This window comes from Gobio gobio, assembly GCF_949357685.1.
Source record: "Gobio gobio genome assembly, chromosome: 8".
Classification (NCBI taxonomy): domain Eukaryota; kingdom Metazoa; phylum Chordata; class Actinopteri; order Cypriniformes; family Gobionidae; genus Gobio; species Gobio gobio.
In genome coordinates, this window is record NC_137114.1 from 44,241,364 (window position 1) to 44,264,093 (window position 22,730).

General features: G+C 40.5%; 1 protein-coding gene across 1 annotated transcript; it reads right to left on the reverse strand.

The window, feature by feature from the left end:
* Window positions 1–1,108: 1,108 nt before the first annotated feature.
* LOC307131154 (ladderlectin-like) lies at window positions 1,109–3,250 on the reverse strand. Its single transcript, XM_079824641.1, has 6 exons — window positions 3,213–3,250; window positions 3,017–3,084; window positions 2,713–2,807; window positions 1,835–1,960; window positions 1,553–1,661; window positions 1,109–1,379 (listed from the first exon to the last, which is right to left on the reverse strand). The coding sequence occupies exons 2-6, from the start codon at window positions 3,075–3,077 to the stop codon at window positions 1,312–1,314; spliced, it is 459 nt and encodes a 152-aa protein (XP_079680767.1). The 5' UTR covers window positions 3,078–3,084; window positions 3,213–3,250; the 3' UTR covers window positions 1,109–1,311.
* Between the last annotated feature and the right edge of the window lie 19,480 nt (window positions 3,251–22,730).

Sequence of the window (22,730 nt, forward strand, 5' to 3'; positions counted from 1 at the left end):
CTCTCGCGACGATCGGCGAGCTGCATCTGAGAACCCATGATGCATGCCAGCGCTCAGCTTCAGCATGAGCGGGACAGCATCATCCAGTCCCAGATGCCAAACTCTCTTCCCTCAAGAAAAAAGCCAGACTAGAGTGGAGCGATCTCAGATTGAAAACCGCTCACACTCACACACAAACAACTTCAAATGAACTGACGGTGCATGCTCTTGATCCCAGGCAGTAAATACACACTTGTGTTTTAATTAATTATTTTTTTTTACCTTAACTCGTATAGCACTTCAAACAGATATGTGTAGTTTTTTCACACTTGTGTATTAATTAATTATTTTTTTTTACCTTAACTCGTATAGCACTTCAAACAGATATGTGTAGTTTTTTTTTAATCAATACATAACATCAAATGCTCTGAAGTAAAGAGTAAGAAATGCATACCTGACCTCAAGAAAATAAGATACATAATGCTTGGTATTACAGGCGGATCTGGAGACAGAATCACGCCTTGAACCTCCAGCAACATCTCCTTAAATACTTAGACCAGGACAGAAACCTCTTTCAAATGTAAACATGAGTTCACAATGGGAATTTTTTTTCACAACCGACCTTTTGCTTTACTTCTGTGGGAATGAGACCATTGCACCAGTCGCACTGAGACATTTCAAATACTGTATTCAGGAATCATGTCTTGTGTGTTTTCTATCAGCTGTTTAGAATCAGAACTAGCAATGCCAGAATAGTGAATGAATCACTATCGATTTAATCGGCCAAACAGGTTTAGAAAATGGTCTTTAATTGTTTGTGATTCAGTTTGATTCGTTGAGACAGTTCACTCGATCACTGACTTGTTTTGCAGAGGTTTCTCACTCTTGGTAATGGGATATTTTATAAGACAGAAAACAAAAAGAGCACTGAATGAGGTTCATATTTGCTTACAATCCATCGTAGGAAACAAACACGCAAATGTCTTCTAGTGTTTGTCAATGAAGCAGCTGTGTGCAGCTTGCATAAACCCCTCCCCTGTGATGACATTATGCCATTATGACCATATCCTCAAACAATATTCTTATATTTTCATACATGAATTTGATTGAACTCCACAACACATGATTTGCTTTATCAATGCTTTTATTGATTAAAGGAGTGTTTCAGAGAAGATATTGAGAAGAGATTAAAACTTAGAAAATATTTAAATGCAGTAAATGAGGAATACAATTTTCTTAGATAAGAATATCACATAAAGAATATCAAAGACAAGATATGATCAGCAAGTGTACAATCAAAGTAACTGTGGCGCAGGATGACTGCATATGATCTCACAGGTTCGTAACACAAAGGGAGCCCATTTGGGTTGAACAGGTTATATCGTTCCAGCAACGGCCAGCTGTAGGGTGGAAAAATTATATTAGTTATTCTGATCATTATAGTCGTGTCAGAATCAAAAAACAAAAAAGAAACAAAAAAGAACCATTACATGTTAGTGTATGATATGAAATTATATTATAAAATTATAATTAAAAATTCTAAAAGTATTCAAAATTCAGATTGCATTCTCACAGGTCCAGTTGATCTCCAGACAGTTCTCAACACCCGCGTTGTTAGGTTCTGCAGAGCACCAGTAGGTAAAGTCAAACTCAGTTCCATCAGTCCACAACCACTGTCCTTCCTAAATAGACAGTGACAGTGATCATAAGATTGCATGACTGTACTCAGACTTCAGTACGAAGCTAATGAACTAAGTCAGCTTTAAACCTTCTTTAGAAATGTTGCATTTACTGTTTAAAGCCAAAATTTCAGTTTAGACAAACAGATCTCTTTAGGACACACAATTTAACTTACTGTTTCTCCATCATGAGCACCAGTCCAGGCACGGGTGGAAGAAGAAGGCAACAGACCCATCAGGAAATCATTTTCCGCTTTACTATGCACAGAAGCGAGATTCGCACCAAGACTTTGGCAGTTTTTCTAAAAAGACAGATTTTTTTTTATTGTCAATGCAAAATCGAATTTTTTTATCATAAAGCATAAGTGACTTTTTAAACAACATTTTAGTCATTTTCAAACAAAGTCTGCTCTGAATGATTATTTGCCCAGTATCAGTTTTTTTATTATTATTTATTTGCAGAAAATAAAGGCTTTCTTTAAAAAATTATAAAATTCACCATTCACTTTTACGGTAGTAACATTAATATTAATAATAAGATTCAGTGCTTGCATACATGTTTCCACGTTGTACTATTAAAAAATACCTGCATGTTATTACAGCAGTAATTCATTTCTGTAATTAGATCGATGATTACACTGTTGACCCTTCCCTTACACCTTAACCCACCCTTAAACCTAACCATACCAACAACACGCCCTAACTTTACTCGTATCCCACCCTAAAAGCAGCGAAAGAATACAGCATCAACACTATAATTTCCACCTCTGAAAGCGAAAATACACTAGACAAGGCCAAAAAGTTCTAGTGTTAAATCACAAACCTGACTCTCAATCTCTCCCATACCAGACAGGGATGCCCCGAATTTAGCGATTCAGGATTGTTATTTCTTATGCATATGTGATTGTTTTATCTTTATTTTAATACCTTTTCTATGTAAAGCACTTTGAATTACCATTGTGTATGAAATGTGCTATATAAATACACTTGCCTTGCCTTAAAGACACCTAATGAAAAGTGTGACCAAATCACCTTGTTGTAACCAACACATTACCTGTGCTGTAACCCAGTAAACCGTCTGAGGGAAGAACTTGTAGCACCGGAGTCCAAAATTTGTCCATCCATAGGGGCATCTTTCAACTAAATCAACTGCATCCAGTGCATACATGTTAGGGCTTTTGTAACATTCACAGCAATTTTAATTATTATCATTTCATGTAGCTTATTTTATGTTTATGTGATTATGTGACACTCTAAATGGCTCATTAATCATGCAAACATTAATCAATTGAATATTGTACATTTCCAAAATACTTTTAAAATTAAATAGCAAGGGATTTTACAAATAAATGTCTCACTTTCTGCATTCCCCATGGAGAAGATGATAAAAAGAAGCAGAAAACTTCTCAGCATTGCCATGATGAACCTGAAATTAATAAGCAGGAAAAGGTACAGTAAATATCTGCACTCATATGCTGCACACTGTGGCTTCTTAATATATTTAAAGACAAAACACTGAATGTTATTCAGTAGGTTTTCGTTCCAAAAACTCACCTTGGTTTGGTTGTTGCCTTTAGAATCTCAACGGAAGATTGGGTGAAGTTTCAGAAACAGCCCTGCTTTTATAATGTCTTTAATGTCAAGTGTTTTCATAGGCTAAGACACGAGGATGAAATGTGACCGTTTGATATGATACGTTTGACTTTTGTACACATTAAATAAAATCCAAATATTGGAGAACGGGGTAAGATGAGCCTATAGAAATGTAAATGTTGGTTTAACTAAATATTTATTTTAAGTGTTTTAAATATTCATAGTCAAGTTAAATATTAGTCATAAGGGACATTTCCCCCATTAAATAATTAAAAAACAAAAGAAAGTCACAAACATGATCCACTTGCAAAAGCTTTATTTGCTGCAACGTTTCGGTCCCATGACCTTCCTCAGGCCTGAAACTTTATTAGTATCTGTCTCCTACGCACCTATCCTGCAGGTTTTGCGAGGGTAATTGTTAATTGATTGCCCCATTAAATATATGAAATAGCATATATTATGAATTATAGTCATTTTCTTCTGTATAAACAGTTTTAAAATCCTAATGTGTTCATTCTATTGACTGATCTAGAAGAACGACAATACTTTGCTACCCATCTAATGTGCTGACAAAATTAAATAAAGGGCTACATTATGAAAATATTGACTCTCAATCAAACACAATGGAAGGCAGCGACAGAAGCACCTGGGCTGATCGCTGATCTTTGAACTGATCAGGATGAGATGCTCAATAGACCATTTACGCAAAAACCGGAAACACGTCAAGGAAACGTAAACCCAGTTCCGGTGTAAGCTTTGTTGACGGCGAAATGGCAGCTAGAGTGTTTCCCGACTAGCCTGACTTTTCTTCCAAAGTTCACCAGCGCCGATGTGGTGAAGAGGGTGGAGATACATTTGTCCACTAAAGGGAACAAACTGGACAAGGGATATAAATTCGTCCACGAAGAGTTTATCCACATTTACCAGGGTAAGTAACGAAGAAATTGCTATAGCTAGCTTTAGCCATATCACCGTATAACTCTGTATATCTGTTGACGTTAACTGTAAAGTAAGTAATGGTAAATCTTAGGTGTTGTGAATTTGTAATATAAGGTATAACACATTGTAGTGAATATGTCATGTGTATGTTTAAGTGAGATAGCATGAGATAACAACCAGTAATTTGATGAAGCTGTAATGTTACATGTGAAATGCTACTGACATTGTGTTGTGACTTAACGTTACAAAGTAAAGTTGTGTATATCTGTGAGATAAAATTGCTATATATATATATATATATATATATATATATATATATATATATATATATATATATATATATATATATATATATATATATATATATATATATATATATATATATAATAAGATACCATTGAACTTACATGAAATGCAATCATATTTGCATTCTGCACACCCATTACTCTCGATGAAATATCTCACCAACTCTTCACTGCTTTTTTTTTACCAACTCAAATCTGGTCACCCTACTGAAAGTTATAGTTTCATGTTATTATAAACATTGATGTAACAGCATAAGTATGACTTCAGTGTAACCTATTTGTTATTGTGTCTAGATATCACTGGCGGCAGAAAGTGCCAACCTGAAAGCTTTCTCCTGCAGTTGTGCGGCTGGTAAAGGATTCTGCAATCACATAGTTGCCCTTCTGTACCAGACCACACATTATTCACAGCTGGGTCTGCAGGCTGTCCCCCTCTCCTTGGCCTGCAAAGATGGCACAGACCAAGAACACAGGTGGGTTTATGATAAACATGTCATTGAGATTTCAGAACCGATGTGTATCTAACAACTGTAAATTATTATAAAAACACCCCTAGTAGTGACTACAGACTGTGACTGCTTTTTGTCTTCTACTTTTAAGGGAATCCATCCTGAACCAGTTAGTAAGCTGGTGGTGCAAAAGCTCAAAACAGTGGGAAAGAACGGTCTGAGGCATACTGTACACACTGTACAAGGCATATACAGGTGATTCATTTGCTAACTGTTTGATTGTTGCTTTGTGAAGTTAAGTGTTTTTTTTTATTTTATGTTATGACTAACATCATTATTGTTACCATAGATACAATTAATAAAATGTAAATGTAGTGAAGCACTCATGTCTAACTTATCTTTTGTGTGATCAATAATCTTGGTTATCTCTTTGCTCTTTTGTCTAGGGCCACTGTAGTAGGGCGTGTCGTGCAGAGCAGGAGTCTGCAGCTATTCAGATGATCAGAGACTCCACAAAGCAAACAGCTGCAATGAAGCGTGGTCTGCTGGTGGAGCCTGAAGTGCTGGCAAACTAATGTGCTACCAGCAGGATTCATCATTCACCCTGACTTTGTTACCGATACCCTATCAAATTTAACTGTGAAAAGAATTTTGCGTGATGATTCATTCATAGCGGAAATGAAAGAAAGAAATTAGATCTATATTATTATGGCACATACATGAATGCCTACCTAGTTCCCCTTCGAGGGAACTCGCACTGCGTCGTCGAGTGACAACACTCTGGGAACGCCCACAGCGTTACGCATCTGAAGTATGAATGAAATCAAGCAAATCTGATTGGTGATGCGTCATGACGTAGTAGATGACGGCATACCCGGAAGATACATAAGGGACGCTGATGCAAACACACAACAGCTTTTTGCTCTTCAGCGGAGCGCTCTTTGTTGAAATTGTTTGTCTATTTGGTGTTGTTTTGTCAAAAATATCTCTCGAAAAGATGGCTAGTGGGCAACAGTTTAAAAGGTGTGTGCACCCATGGCGCGATTCCTTTCGGGCATGGACACACACCAACTGTGTGTGCAATGCCTGGGCATGCAGCACGCAAGGGCGGCTCTTGAGGGAGCTGCCTGCGGCGAATATAATATGCTGCCGCTCAGGGTGTTGCGCCCACGGCTGGCCGTGTTTGATGAGGCCGGCCAAGCCTGCGAGCCCCAGGGATATGGGCCCGCCGTTGCTGAGGCAGCGCGGCGCCGTAGATCATGGGGCTCGCAGCGGGACCTCGTGACAGGATATGGGACTGCTGAGGCACTTTCCCTATCCTCGTCCGATGATTCTGATGTTCTCCTGCCCCGTGTGGAAGTCTGCGGGGCGGAGAAACCGATGCTTCAGCTGTCTGGCTCCGAGGAGTCAGATGTGCTGAACGTCGAGGCGGGTGATGTGGAGCCTGAGCCATCGCTTCACGTACCCGCTCCAGAGGAGCTAGTGGAGGTTTTGACCCGTGCTGTGGCCAAGTTACGAATTGACTGGCCACAGGAAGAACCTGAAATCCAGCCGCCCAGTAAGCTGGATGAACGGTTCTTCAGGCGCAGGCCTCAACCTCCACGCCGGGGCCTACCGTTCTTCCAAGACTTACACAATGAGTTGTGTAGGTCTTGGGACAAACCCTACTTAGCCAGTGGAGGCCTATAGAGGCCTACTACCTAACAGCACGCCATGCTGGCTACCCGAGCATCCTGGCACGGGAATCCACCCTCAGGGAGGCCTAGTGAGGCCTACTACCTGACAGTAATATATGCCAACTTTCAGAGACTTTTTGTAAGTCGTGATCCATCCTTACTGCCCTAGCCACCATGTCGCTATCTTCACAGCATTGCTGGATAGACTGACGTTTGACGGTTCTTTCATATACTGACTCTCTTCTCAAAGGAGCAGTAAAATTGTTCCAAGGGAATAGGCTTGGGACAACATCACTCTTCAGGCGACGAACGACGCAGCAGCCACCAACGTAATCATCCGGAGCGAAGTGCCGGCTGCAGACAAAGGTGCTACCTCTTTTTATATTAAAACTGTTCCCTTCCTCTCTTCGGATCGCCTGTATCCATTTGGATTTCAGGTTTGGATCCACAGGAAAAGAATGAAATGAAAGGTAGGGCTGTTTTTGGGTGGAACACGAACAGCCTGGAACACAACAGAAACTGCGACTCTTTGACTCTTTGTATTTTCGGTCGGAAAATGCGGAAGTGCGTAAAAGGTCTATGACTGCACAACAACAACACCTACAGTTGTAGGCCAACAAGCTACTTTGTGGAATTATATTAACCTGTTAAATATACCACTCAATGACCAAACAAGTCCGCCAGTGTATGCAGGCCATGTGTTGTCTGGCTATCACCAGACCAAGCTCAATTTAAGATTGAACATTGGTCTGGGGCATAGCTGTCAACCCTCCCGTTTTTTCCGGGTTTCTCACGTATTTTAGCTCTTTTCCCGCTGTCTTCCCGTTTTAGTATTTTCCCGTAAAATATCCCGTATTTTTACACTCTGATTGTGTAAACTCAGAACACGCAACTATCTGTGTCTGTGAAGTGGCTTGCACTTGGGTTGCTAGACCTCCAGTCAAGCAGGTGGCAGTACACAGACAGTAGCTTAGGCCAGTGTTTCCCAACCGGGGTGCCGTCTGACGAGAGCAGGGGTGCCGTGTAAAAGTCCTTAAAATTATTAATTTTTTTGGTGAAATTTTTCAAAAAATTCTCTCTTTGTAAACTCTGTTCATTGCATTCCGTATGTTCGAATATGACCAGTCATTTTCGCCGTCATCACCCGGGTGTAGTAGTGCCAGAAGACGGAAATGAGAAGTCGCTCGCACTGTGAGTTTGTCTCTGTGCACTCATCCGAAAGCGCGCACACGTCTCACAACGCGCAAATATTGAGTTCTCTTTCAAGTCTTGCTCTTGAACGGACAAACTCATGCAAAAAGTATGTCAACATGTCCATCTTGATGAGTATTCTAGCAGACACAGTCTGTATATGCCTTAAGTAAACTTTATATAGTCGAGAAAGATAACGCATATCCGTGCATTAGGTCTTAAAGGGGCAGTAGCCTTTACTGCTGTCTGTTTAATGTCAAACAACAAAAGACAAGGACATCCCTCACTGCTCTTAACTGAATAGCTTTTGTAAGCTTAATAGGATACATTTTTTATTTATACAGTCAAACATGCAATGTTATTTTACATTTGATCAATTTCTGTACCTGAAAACTAATGTTAGACGTACCTGAAAAACCTGAAAAGCATAGTTTATTTTATTAGTATCTTTGCGCAATAGTATTTATTTGGTGGACAGTAACGAAGTAAATGTAATTCGTTACTGTACTTAAGTAGTTTTTTCGAGTATCTGTACTTTACTGAAGTATTTCCATTTGGGGATACTTTTTACTTTAACTTCACTACATTTCAAAGTCAAATATCTTACTTTTTACTCAACTACATTTTGCGAAATCAGTCGTTCCTTTTTATTTATGAGTGGATTCAAAAAAACTGAAGAGGTCAAGCACGCGGCAAGCCACCAATCAGGGTACTGTCACAGACACGTCAGGTTCCACCCTCCACCAATCACAGCGCACTCCTTCCCCAGAGTACTGATCACCATCACCTGCACCTCATCACCACACTCATCACCAGCACTACAAGACTCACAACCACACAGCACTCCACGTCCGGTCTCGTTCGCATATACTTCAGGCTATGCTTACCTCAAGGACTCTAATACTGATACTTACCTGTCTCCAGCGTGTCTCCTTCCTTCCGTGTTCCTTGTCTGCTGTGTGAGTGTGTTCCTGTCCGTCCCTCAGTACTCCAGCGATCTACAGTAGTGATGGGCAGACCGAGGCTTCGTGAAGCACTGAAGCAGTTGAAGCAAATGTGTCATATTGTTTCGAAGCTTCGAATCAATCTGACACCCGTCTCTACGGCGCCATCTAGTGGTCATTTCCTTGTGTTGATCTGAAATACCTTGACAATGATCCATGTAAAAAAAATTGTTTTTAACATCTGTCTGACAACTACATGATCTTGGTTTTGTAACCTGTAGCCTCGTCATTGTAAAGAACTATATATTTTGTTTGTTATACAAAATTAACATTAATAAAATAAATAAAGCCACAATGTGTCACATTTGTCACAAAACATTTTTATTCAAAAATATGAATTGCTCTGCTGTTGAAGGACTCAGCCGACTTCTTTTTTTACATATAATTTCTCCAGCCTTTGAAAAAATCCTCTCACAAGCACAAGGGACACTTGTTGCTGGCATGCACAAATATTTTTGGATGATGTAAATACATGGTGTATTGTTGCAGAAGGCTAGCTGCCTATCACAATACACACATCTCACTTTATTTGGTGCTTCCAAATGGAAATGCTCCCACACCACAGATGTACGGCATCTCTTGCGTGCAGCCTCCATTTTTATATATTCTATTAATATATCTATCTATATATCACCTATGAATCTATATCTATATAATTCTATATATCTAACTTATGCTGTGCTATCTATCTGTCACTATCTAACTTAGCCTATATGAATGTGTCACTATATCTATCCTAACTATATGTCACTGTCTATACCTATCAGTCAATATATCTAATTTAAATCTAGCCTAAATATAACTAACCAAAGCGCACTATAAATCTCACTGCTATCACAAAATCACTGCTATCACAAAATCACTCTCCTCTCACAAAAACCCACGAGGTGAAGATGGATTTACTTCACTTTTAAACTGTGGGGAACAGGGCCGTGCAGAGAGTTCTTCAGGGGCAGGGGCTCAAATGTAAAAAAGGGGCAATAATATATATATATATATATATATATATATATATATATATATATATATATATATATATATATATATATATATATATATATATATATATATATATATATATATATATATATATATGCTCATCAAGCCTGCATTTATTTAATCACAAATACAGAAAAAACAGTAGCCTAATATTGTGAAATATTATTACATTATGTTCTTTTTAACTTTTTATTAATCAAAGAATCTTGAAAAGAGTATCACAGTTTCCATCATTGACATTAAATCCTCATATTAGAATGATTTCTGAATGATCATGTGACACTGAAGAGTGGAGTAATGATGCTGAAAATACAGCTGTGATCACAGGAATACATTATATTTTAAAGTATTTTAAAATAGAAAACCATTATTTTAGTAATATTTCACAATATTGCTGTTTTTTATCAAATAAATGCAGGCTTGATGAACATAAGAGACGTATAATGCTGCATAATATTCAAAAATGGTAAGTTAATATAATAAAGTCATTTCACGTAACCATGTCGCCAGCCTACACTTCACATAATAGGCCTGTAGGTGCCGGTGGCACTTGGGTTTTGTTAACTTTGATAGTTTCATGAAATAGTAAACGGTGTATCAATATACATAAATACAAGTGAATTTAACACTAACTTTACTTACCATTAATGCGACTTTTGCTGCTGTGGTTTTGTGCAGTGATTTGTTTGTTGTCAGTTAAAATCCATTTAGTCAGTGATGCAATTTATAAACTGACACAAACCGCAGGAAATCGTTCCACAAACGTTAGTTCGTCTGTCCATGTCATTTTCAACCGATTTATGAATAACAGAAAATTACCGCTCCACTTCACATCGCCCAATGGAATTTGAACTTGCTTTGCCAGAACACGATTGGCTGGTGTATATGACAAACGGGCATTGGTGAATTGTGTAATACTTATATAATATACAGATTTGTAATCAAATCAACACATTAGCTCTGATTATGGATGAAAAAAAAATATTGGTTTACTTTTTTCCCGTGAGGCCACACACTCTCTGAAAGGACCATATTTGGCTCGAGAGCCGTTTTCCGAACAGAGGAAAATCAGCTGTCAATCAAAACGCACGCGACCCATAGCAACGCGTTATAGCAACGCCTCAACAGAAATTGTCCTACTTTTGAGGCGTTCGTTACTATTGTATACATTGTCATGTTATAATAATCACATTTATTTAGTTTTATTGACCACGATATTATCATTGACATTTGTCTGAGAGGGGCACTTTTGATTCATTTTGAAAAAGGGCAGGGGCTCGAGCACCCAAAGCCCCCCCCCTCTGCACGTGCCTGGTGGGGAATTAGTTTCATACCGATGTGTGACTGTGTGGTTTGTTCCCGCCCCCTTTAATCAACGCAGTTTCGACAGGCGCCACCTGATGAAACACTTTGAAGCTTCATTTAGCCATAGTCATGTGACATGGGTGTTTCGAATCACAGTTCGGAGCAGTGTTTCGAAACATCTGCGCTTCGGGATCTCGGCAAAGCCCCGAAACGTCTGTTTCGCGTCTGCCATCCCTAATCTACAGTCTCCAACGATCTCCAGTCTCCAGCGACCTCCAGGCTCCAGCGTCCTTCCATCTACAAAACAAAAGACAGTAACTCTCTCTCTCTCGTATCACCTTCTAATCTACCAACAACCGGTTTACTCACCTGCTCCACAACACCTGCTCTACTGTGGTCTAATAAACTACCCTTACCTGTTAACATCTGTGTCTGCCTCATGTGTACTTGTAACAGTATCACATTTTTACAGTTTTAGTCATTTCAATCTCTCTGGTTCTTTCTTTTGTATAGATTCCATTCTGCTGTTCTTATATTTGATGCTAACATTTGCTATGTATTAAAATTTAAATAATAAATTCTTCATTTGCTTTTGAAAATTCTGTGCCATATTTCAGTAACCAATGATTTTAGTTTTTTTTTTTCTAAAGGGGTTTAAATATATTGATTTATACAGGGGTAATTTACTATGTAAATTCAGAATTGAGGTTTTCAGTAAAGTGCAGACCATGTAATAAAGAAAAAGACCAAGAGTCTGTCCTGTCCTATTTTAAGCTCTTTAGAGAATAAAGAAAAGAGATTCTCCCTTTAAAAAATAACCATGATTTTATTATAGTAAAATCATGTTTTTTTTGGTGCATTAATTACTATTTGTGGAGCCAAAGAAAGTTAAACTAGTTTTTGTTGCAAAACCATTGTTAATTTGTGGTTACAATAGTTTTTTAAGTGGTTACTACTATTGTGGTGTTCAGAGACTTGCCGTGTCATAGTTTTCTATCTATCTATCTATCTATCTATCTATCTATCTATCTATCTATCTATCTATCTATCTATCTATCTATCTATCTATCTATCTATCTATCTATCTATCTATCTATCTATCTATCTATCTATCTATGGTAGCCTACATGTACATATCCATAATTGGCATTATATTACGGTGTTGCTAACTTACAAAAAACAAAGTAATTCCGAGGTAGAGTCTACACCTATCGAGAGGATAATTGTAAATTAGACAATTTATTTTTATTCTGTTTGTTGTAATCCACCGCTCTTTCTATTTCTACTTCCACTGAATGTTGTTGAAACGCAACAATGACGAACAACGCAAAATGTATACAAGTTTATTCGTCTTTTCTCTACTTCCGCATTCCAAGGCTTCCCATGGCGTCATACTTCTCTACACCAATACGCTCATCGTAATCAGAATCCAATAAACATTGAGGTGGGCGCCCCGCCCCAACGTGTCGCCCTGCCCCATCGTCCATACTGCACTCTGGGGTGCTTGCTTGGCGCGAGCCGACGAAACGCCGGAGCGCGCTTCGGGATCACACAGGGAAACATGTATTTGGTGAGCGAGCAAGCGAAAGGGACGGACCCGTCTCTTGCTCGTCAACAAACCCATTCGAGAGCTCCGAACACAGGTTCGGACTGAAAGTAGCCAAGACGAGCATAAAGCATTCTAACTGTGAAGGCTTGCAATGCTCGCACTCGTCTGACTCAATGCAGTGACCGCATAAACTTCCCCAAACACACACAGCAATAAACGTGCGCATCCAGTTCTGTTATTTGAAAGAGAACATGGATATACAGCGTTTTACTCTGCTGACTCGTTTCCAACTGATTAGATTTAACTAGAACTCTTTCCACTAATGTTTCTTTGTAACAGAGATGAGAGAGAAAGAGAAATCTGCACACTGCCATGCTGAAAACTAACTCCTAACAAAGATCTCGAGTTGAGACTTGAAAGAGAGGGAGAATTTTTTTTTTTTTCAGAGACTTTGTAACACACCATAACACAGAGTTGGTCTGAAAACAAAAAGGAAAGGAAAAGGAAACACTTGGGGTTACTTGACTGTAACCCTGTTCCCTGATAAAACGGAACGAGATGCTGCATTGCTAGGACGTGCTGATGATGCTTCAGGACTGGTCTTCAAACAAAGAAGATCTGGTTTGCTCCAGCTGAAGCTCATCTATGTATAGCCTCGTGCAGCAGGTGCGCCTATGACTTCACCGACCGAGGCTATAAATACCTCCGGGTCAATTTCATTGATGTGTTTTCACACTATTTTCACAGCTGGTTATGTCAAAGACTTTTTCCATTTGCATAAGCTTATTCAGCATTGAGTGTAGCTTTTGAAAGGGAACAGTGATGTCATCAGTTCATTTCAATTATCATACAGTGACAGTGTGGGCTTTAGATCAGTCATTTAGTTTATATGGTTAATTTAGTTTAATAATTAGATTTATTTGGATATTTAGTTGAAAAATTTTGAAAAGTTTTAGTGTCCCTAACTGAGCACGCCAAGCCAGAAGCAACAGTGGCAAGGAAACCAAAACCCCATCAGGTGAACTAATGGAGAAAAATAACCCTTGGGAGAAACCAGACTCAGTCGGGGTGCCATTTCTCCTCTGGCCAATTAACAAACAGCGTATGATTATTATTCTGGCAACTTTACAGGTAAGAGATCTTAATAGATCGCAATATTCGAAAGATCGGAGGCAACACGCTGGAGACGGGTTTATTGAGGATGACATATTGATTTAAAGGGCATCTTGCAGGTTAGAGACTCCAGTGAGTCAATGTATAGAAAAATAATGTAGGAACTAGATTTTCTATAAAAAATATACTTATAAATACGCTATTAAGGCTTTTGGAGTCGTTTTTGTGAGAAAATTTTACTTCCGCATCTAAAAAGGCCAAAACCGGATGTGACATAACGAGAGGGAGTGCGGTGAATTTCAGCGATAGGAAAACAATGGATCGCAATGACAGTTCGGACGCTGAGAACATTATAAATGTTTATTAATACTCATATGGCAGACCACAGCCACATAATTATGACACACAATTAGGGATAGTCCAGGATTAGACAGAACAACAATTACAGGAGACAAATTGAGTTGTTGTGTGAGGAGAAACAGTGGAGAACAGCGGCAGGTGTCTAACGTTAGGTGAGAGAAGTGTTAGCTTATAGATATATATATAACGTTACGCTAGCTAACGATATGAATACTGTGCTCAGATTACAATACTGTACTGATTATTATCATGTATCAGGCAGTAGCAAAGCTTGTGATGTTATTGTCATCTAGTATTGATACTTACCAATAACAGAAACTAATAAGCTTTGACCATCAGGAAAAGTCACACTCGTTAATATCCGTCCACTCTAAACGTTATGTGATATAACGTTAGCGGTTTCTCATCACGACTGATTTGGTAATTAGCAAATGTTTAAAAAACAAGACTCACGTCACGGTGCACAGTTCACGTTTTTTCCGAGCTGCATCTCTGACGGATCCGTGACCATCACATCTCCCGCCGGCGGCTCAACTACAGACACTAGTGTTATTGTGTTTATCCTTTATTCATTAATTCTGTATTATGGGTTTATTTCGTGCCGATTCACCGATAGTGTGAGGATGTATATGAGTGAACTTGAATGTACATACATGGCATGAATAAAATATTTACATTACCAGCACATAATTCCAAACTTTTTTTCGAAAAAGTGTGAGACTGTATTCATTTGTGTTAATGTACATACTTTGTATTCATCAATGTAAACACGAAGGCAAAGAAGAATCGCGTGTGGATGTTTATTCATTTAATATCATCATTAAGGCAAGCTATACACTGCCTGTGTACTAACACGCGAGGCTCGAGCCGAGCTGAAAAGCCCATGCTAGAAATAGAACCGACGTGACACGCAATCGTGTTGGAAGCGTTTCCAGGCAAAATAGAATAGGAAAAGCTGTTTGTCATTTTGACACAAATACATATTAATAAATGACATTTTGATGTTTGAAAGTCTCTAGGTTTTGACATAAATGCAGATATAATTGTAATTAAGAAAAAAAAATCTTGATTTTCAAATATTGCACCTGTCAATTCAGAACAAAATATTCTGTAGCCTATTTTGCTGTCAATACTGCCGACATCGGGTGCGTCTCAATCAGATCCCTAGTTCAGTAGTCAGGGCACTGATCAGGGAGTCAGCCCATTGACTTATGTCCTGATCAGTGCCCTGACTACTGAACTAGGGGGCTGATTGAGACGCACCCCTAGGCTTTGCTCTATCAGTAGGTTTAACATGAAGTATAGCCCACCCTGTACGTCACCTAGCAGCAGCAGCTGTGTAAAGACATAGAAAACGCCATGCTCACGTCACTTAGCCAGTGTGTAGCCGGCCTTACATGATTATAACAATGTTTGACTCAATCATATCGCCGGGATGATAATCCTCCGGTCTAAAGCACTATACACACCACAGCGTGTTTCGAGGCAGATGCAGAAGAGAAGTCCCGTCTCTTCACCTGCACAAAACGACACCATGCAGAATTCCTAACTTTTTTTTTAGGAAACCTGTGGACTCTATGTCCTGACAGGCTGGACACAATAATTTACCATGACAATGATAAATTGGAATAGAAAAACCACCGAAAATACACAGAATCGTACTGAATACCAACCTATTCTGCACTGAGCCAACGCAGAGCTCGGCAAGCGACTCCCTCTCGTGGCATAATATGACGCAATGTTGAAAAGAAAGCGTTTTTTACAAGCGGCCAATGAAACGGCCACTTTATCTACTAAATTTGTGCTCTTATGTCTTTTTAAAACATTTCAAATCCTGCATTACCTTTTCATATGGTATTTTCATACAAGGTTATATATTTATCTAAAAAAAATGTAACCTGCAATATGCCCTTTAAGAATTATTAAATTGTAATATTCAAGCAATCGGAGCCATCACGCCGGAGACGTGTTTATTGAGGATGCCGTGTCGGCGATGCAATTTCAGGGGAGTCTAATTGACACGGTCTCTGCAGAAACTTCAGGGTCATGTGTTGGTCTTCTCTGGGCGCAGGTCCACCATCTGATCTGGATACGGCCCGGATCCGGTTGACTGCAGTAAACCTCGGGATTAAACAGAGAGACTATCATTAGCATAGATGCCATTCTTCTGATGATGTAATGAGTACATCAGGTGTTATGGGAAGTGTTCCCGGTTCCGGTTGACCTAGATAATGCAGCCTAACAATCAATTCATTAAAAAAGTGTTTTATGTGTATGCCACAGTAAAGAGATGTGTTTTTAGTCTAGATTTAAACTGACAGAGTGTGTCTGCTTCCCGTACAATGTTAGGAAGACTGTTCCAGAGTTTAGGTGCTAAATAGGAAAAGGATCGACCGCCTGCAGTTGATTTGGATATTCTCGGTATGATCAACTGGCCAGAGTTTAGAGAGCGCAGTAGACGTGATGGAGTATAATGTGTTAAGAGCTCGCTCAAGTATTGGGGAGCTAAACCATTTAGTGCTTTGTAAGTAATAAGCAAGATTTTAAAATGTATGCAATGTTTAATAGGCACCCAGTGCAGTGTTGGCAGAACTGGGCTAATATGGTCGTTCTTCCTGGTTCTAGTAAGAACTCGAGCTGCTGCATTTTGGACCAGCTGGAGTTTATTTATTAAGCGAGCAGGGCAACCACCCAGTAGAGCATTACAATAATCTAACCTTGAGGTCATGAACGCATGAACTAACTGTTCAGCATTTTGCATTGAGAGCATGTGCCGTAATTTAGATATATTTTAAAGATGGTAGAATGCAATTTTACAGATGCTAGAAACGTGGCTTTCAAACGAAAGATTGGTATCCAAGAGCACACCCAGGTTCCTCACTGACGACGAGGACTTGACAGAACAGCCATCAAGTGTTAGACAGTATTCTAGGCTACTACTTGTGGAGCTTTTTTGACCAATAATTAAAAATTACGTTTTTTCTGAATTGAGTTGCAGGAAATTACTGGTCATCCAATGTTTTATATCAGCTATGCATTCCGTTAATCTTGTGAATTGGTAAGTTTTGTCAGGGCGCGAAGAAACATAGAGCTGAGTATCGTCAGCATAACAATGAAAACTAACGCCATGCTTCCTAATGATATCTCCCAGTGGTAGCATGTACAGGGTGAAGAGCAGCGGTCCTAGCACTGAGGCCTGCCTGTTTTTTTAATAAGTGGTTTAATAATAGCCAACTTAAAAGGTTTCGGTACATATCCTAATGACAAAGATGAATTAATGATATTAAGAAGAGGATCTATGACCTCTGGTAGCATCTCTTTTAATAGCCTAGTCTGTACAGGGTCAAGCATACATGTTGTTGATTTTGATGATTTAACGAGTTTAGCCAATTCTTCTTCTCCTATAGCAGTGAATGAGTGTAATTTTTCCTCAGTGACACTACAATGCTCTGTCTGATGTGATACTGTAGTAGACGGCTGCATGGTGTAAGGTGGAAAATAATCAAAGATATTTGAAATGGAACAAAATCATCTGCTTTGCTGTTGGCAGCCATCGTCGTGATCAGGATATTGAAATTGACTCAACCCCCTCCCCCTTAACGCCATCAGAGGGGCCAGTTGGGGTTTGAAGAACAAAAGGCTGGCTGGTCAAAAGGTTTTCGCACCTGTGATACAATGGGGGAAGGTTTGGTCTGATTGGTTATTTTCAAATGTCTCACGGTTTGGTATAATTGGTCAGTTTTACAAGAGTCAGGTTTGAATTTGGTGACATCAGGAAAGAGGATAAAAGAGAATTTCAACTGTAGCTCGCTCTCTTTGGATTCTCTGGCTTTCTCTGGAGAGAGCTGTTCTTTAGCTCTCTCTCTTTTTTTCTCTCTCTCTCTCTCTCTCTCTTTCTCTCTCTCTCTCTTTCTTTCTCTCTATCTCTCTCACAGGTAACATTCTAGGCAGAGGCCTACAGAGCATAATTAATGGTTTATGTTTACATCTATTTGAAACTATTTAGAGTGTAACCATAACTAGAATTTGTGTTTCCTTTTAGAAGAGATTTATGTCTATGATGTAATTGACATTTTACATTTACTTGATTGTTAATAAATTGTAACATTTTGATCCTTTCTGAATTAATCTGTAATTATTAACTATCTCCAATGTGGAACGTTATAATTGCAACAAAGGGTTAAAACGGAACGATTAAATGTATGATTGACTATCAAATATAGATGACCAAACAACCGGTTGGGATTCTCTTCTAAATGCGACCACTATGATAAATGGAGTCAGATAAAGAATATTATAATCAAATCCATTCTTCCAGCTGAGACACTGAACGCGTAAGGCCTTCACCGCGGTTCGCTACCGACCCTTGGAGCGAATTCATGCGGTCTTACAATGGTTAAAATTTTCTTCCTAATATTATCAATCTTACATGTAAAGAAGTTCATAAAGTCATTACTGCTGTGCTGTTTACAAACATCAGAAGTTGAAGCTTTATTTTTGGTTAATTTAGCTACTGTATCGAATAAATACCTAGGGTTGTGTTTGTTTTCTTCCAAGAGAGTCGAGAAATAAGCAGATCTAGCAGTTTTTACAGTCTTTCTGTATGCGATCATGTGCTCTTTCCACAAATTACGAAAGACCTCTAGTTTTGTTTTCTTCCAGCTGCGCTCCATTTTTCTGGCTGCTGTTTTAAGGGCGCGGGTGTGCTCGTTGTACCACGGCGTTGGACTATTTTCTTTAATCTTTAAGCGCAGGGGAGCAACTGTGTCTAAAGTACTGGAAAAGAGAGAGTCAATAGTTTCTGTTGCAATATCGAGTTCTTCTAAGCTATCTGGGATGCTGAGGAGATGATACTGATGAGGAAGATTATTTAAAAAGCAATCTTTAGTGGCAGCAGTGATTGTCCTGCCAAATTGAAGCGAGGGGGCGGCTTTGCAACCTTAGCTAAATTAAGTATACATGATACTAGGTAATGATTAGAGATGTCATCGCTCTGCTGCAGAATTTCAACGGTATCAACATTTATTCCATGGGACAAAATTAGGTCTAAAGTATGATTATGGCGATGAGTGGGTCTTGACACGTGTTGCCTAACTCCAATAGAGTTTAGAATGTCTTTAAATGCTAATCCCAATGCGTCTTTTTCGTTGTCTACATGGATATTAAAATCACCAACAATTAGTACTTTATCTACGGCCAGTACTAACTCTGATAGAAAATCAGCAAATTCTTTGATAAAGTCTGTATTATGCCCTGGTGGCCTGTATACAGTAGCTAACACAAATGTTAAACAGGTTTTATCATGTACACTACATAGCGTTACATAAAGCACCAAAACTTCGAAGAAATTATATTTGAAACTAGACTTCTGAGTAATACTGAAGATATTATTATAAATTACAGCAATAATTTATATTGCTGTAATCCCTTACCCTCCCCCTTTACCTTTCAGACGTGGCTCATGTTTATAACAATAATCTTGGGGGGTGGACTCATTTAAAGTAATGTAGTCGTCAGGTTTTAGCCAGGTTTCTGTCAAACACAGCACATCTAGATTATTATCTGTAATGATATCATTAAAAATAAGCGGAACCGGGAACACTTCCCATAACACCTGATGTACTCGTTACATCATCGGAAGAATGGCATCTACGCTAATGATAGTCTCTCTGTTTTATCCCGAGGTTTACTGCAGTCAGCCGGATCCAGGCCGTATCCAGATCAGATGGTGGACCTGCGCCCAGACATGACCAACGCAGGACCCTTAAGTGTCTGCAGAGACCGTGTCAATTAGACTCCCCTGAAATTGCATCGTCGACACGGCATCCTCAATAAACCGGTCTCCGGCGTGATGACTCCGATTGTTCGAATATTACCATTCAATAATACTTAAATCGATATGTCATCCTCAATAAACCCGTCTCCGGCGTGTTGCCTCCGATCCTTCGAATATTCCGATCTATTATGACCTCTGACCTGTAAAGTTTCCAGAATAATAATCATAAGCTGTTTGTTAATTGGCCAGAGGAGAACTGGCACCCCGACTGAGCCTGGTTTCTCCCAAGGTTTATTTTTCTCCATTAGTTCACCTGATGGGGTTTTGGTTTCCTTGCCACTGTTGCCTCTGGCTTGGCGTGCTCAGTTGGGGACACTAAATTTTTCTAAATTTTTCAACTAAATATCGAAATAAATCGAATTATTAATCTAAATTAACCATATAAACTAAATTACTACCCTAATTACTGATCTAAAGCCCACACTGTCACTGTATGATAATTGAAATGAACTGATGACATTTTTTCTCCAGAATGGCTAGACGGCTGAATAAAATTATGCTGCATTATTTTCCTTTTTAACACTGTAAAGCTGCTTTGAAACAATCTGTATTGTTAAAGCGCTATATAAATAAAGTTGACTTGACTTGACTTGACTTGACATAACTCAGTACACTGAATAAATCCTCTTTACATCCCTTTGCATTACCGATCGATCTGACTCAACTTAGTGGGCGGGTGCGCTGACCTGCATATTCTACCCCGAGCGCTGATTGGCTCGCTGGACGGTTCAGCTGCGCCAGACAAACACTGCCAGTATGGATGCACAACGGGCGCGCGCTGCTCCTGCTGCACATTCACGGAGGAAAGCTTCCACAATCTTCGCGAGTTCAATGCAGGATTCGCACAACGGCTTGTCCTGAAAGATGGATTTAAAGACAGAAGCTGTTTACGGGCCACAACCTGTAAGTATGATTTATTTTTCATCGATGTGTTTTCCTGAAATAGTTTGTATTGTTAATTGTACGTTGTAGCAAGGAAGTAAACAAATGACAACTCTATTTTGCTCTGCAAACCAGTTTTATTAAATGCTCCTTCATACTTAACGTTATCCGACAAACACCTAACGTTACAAACTTTTTAAAAATCTCAACAGCGAACTTGGAATTAGTGTAAATTATTCTTTGATTAGAGCGTTTATGTATTGTTTATCTACAGGCATGCTAAACATGGTTCTGTGTTTGATTTGGCTACTATAGTAAAGCCAATGTTTAGTTTTCGTTTTGGGTTAATAGTTCCCTTTCGTTTAGTCACGACGACGTAACGTTAGTGACTAACGAATGGGGGTTTCGCTTAGAAGCCTATCATCTTTGAGCTTAGAGAAAACGCCCAATGCCATGGGGCATGCGGAATTTGCATACGTAACTCCGCCTCACCGCGTGAGTATAAAAGGAAGTACGTGGCAATATCGCATTATGTTTCTGCTTTCGGAGCCAAGAGTACCTACCTCTTCACTCCTCTCAAGCCTTCTGAGACTCTGTCAGCCTCTTCGAGACGAGCGGCTTTCCAGTCGGTGTTGGTGTGATGGCGCATTCCAGTGATCGCATACTTCCTGCCTGCTGATCTGCGCAGTGGTCTGCTAGACGGCTGGTGTGTGTTTCCCTGGGCGCTTCGGCATCGACTGCAAGGCTTCCTCTGACAAAAAGAGCTTGCGCGTGGCACGTCTTTTTCAAGACGGCTCGCCTGTGCACTTCCGGGTGCGATCGATCTCCGTTGCTGTCTATGGGCACATTCACTGCTCGACGTGTTTGGGCTTCAGCACGTTGGATGTGTCATGTTCCCATTGCGGGAACGTGGCCATCGCGATGTCGCGGTTGAGACTCAGTGATCTCCGTGAGGAGAGAGAGTCCCCTCTGCCACACCCCAATCTACCGTCCCCGAGTGAGATGGTACTTTGGCTGGTGACCAGGGTGACCTGAGGGCGGTGCGTGGTCCTTGGGTCACGCCCCCTCTCGCACATCGCTTCCCGCGAGTGTTGGACTGAAACAGCGGCCCGTCTCTGATGCCTCGTTCGTTTCGTTCACACTCCAGATAGCAGTGAGATGTCGATCGCCGCATCCCAAGGTGGGCTGAAGTCCTTTGGGGATGATGATTAGGTTGTGCTCAGCCTCCGGGTGTGTCAGCGCTGCCTGATCCGACCTAAAGTTGACAGCCATGTTATCTCGGGCAGCCGCGAGCCTCGCGCTGGTGTGGAACTCCGCCCCGTCGCGAGCGCTCGTGGTTGCGCGATTGGTTTTTGGGGGCGGCACCCGACAGCTGTTGGGCCCCGCCCCCAATGCCTTTCGCTCCTGAGGTGCATGGGGAGATCACGCGGTCCTGGAAGTCCCCGTGCTTCCCGTGATCGTTTGGTGGCCTCCTCCGCCTTCTCTGCCCTTGATGGGGCCGCGTCCTAGGGTACACTGGGCTGCTGCTGCTGCACCCAGCCGCCGGCTCAGTCGCCTCAGTCCGCTCGCCGCCGAGGGCGCCCTCCCTCCTCCCGCCCGGCCCCAGCAGCAGCCTTCACCTGGGTCGCGCCGTGGAGGTGGTTGCAGGATGATGCCCAGTCCGCTCCCCAGCCTGGTTAAACGCCAGACTGGAGGTGGACAACTCAGAGATGGGTCCCAGTTCTTTCCAGGGGATGGTAGCAGGGCCTCTCCTTCCCGGCAGCACTTGAAAAGAACTGGTGTCCCCATCCCTGAGCACCCAGAGACCGGTGATGACGTTGCGCGCCACCCTCGGGTCCCACCCCTCGCATCCCTCTCTGTCACCAGCCTCC

What these genes read in the sequence shown, in the direction of transcription:
- LOC307131154 (XM_079824641.1), bottom strand. Translation starts at nt 3,077, where the DNA reads ATGGCAATGCTGAGAAGTTTTCTGCTTCTTTTTATCATCTTCTCCATG. An exon ending in CTCCATGGGGAATGCAGAAA is followed by an intron (nt 2,808 to 3,016) that starts GTGAGACATTTA and finishes CACTGGATGCAG; the next exon opens with TTGATTTAGTTGAAAGATGC. An exon ending in TTTACTGGGTTACAGCACAG is followed by an intron (nt 1,961 to 2,712) that starts GTAATGTGTTGG and finishes CTGTCTTTTTAG; the next exon opens with AAAAACTGCCAAAGTCTTGG.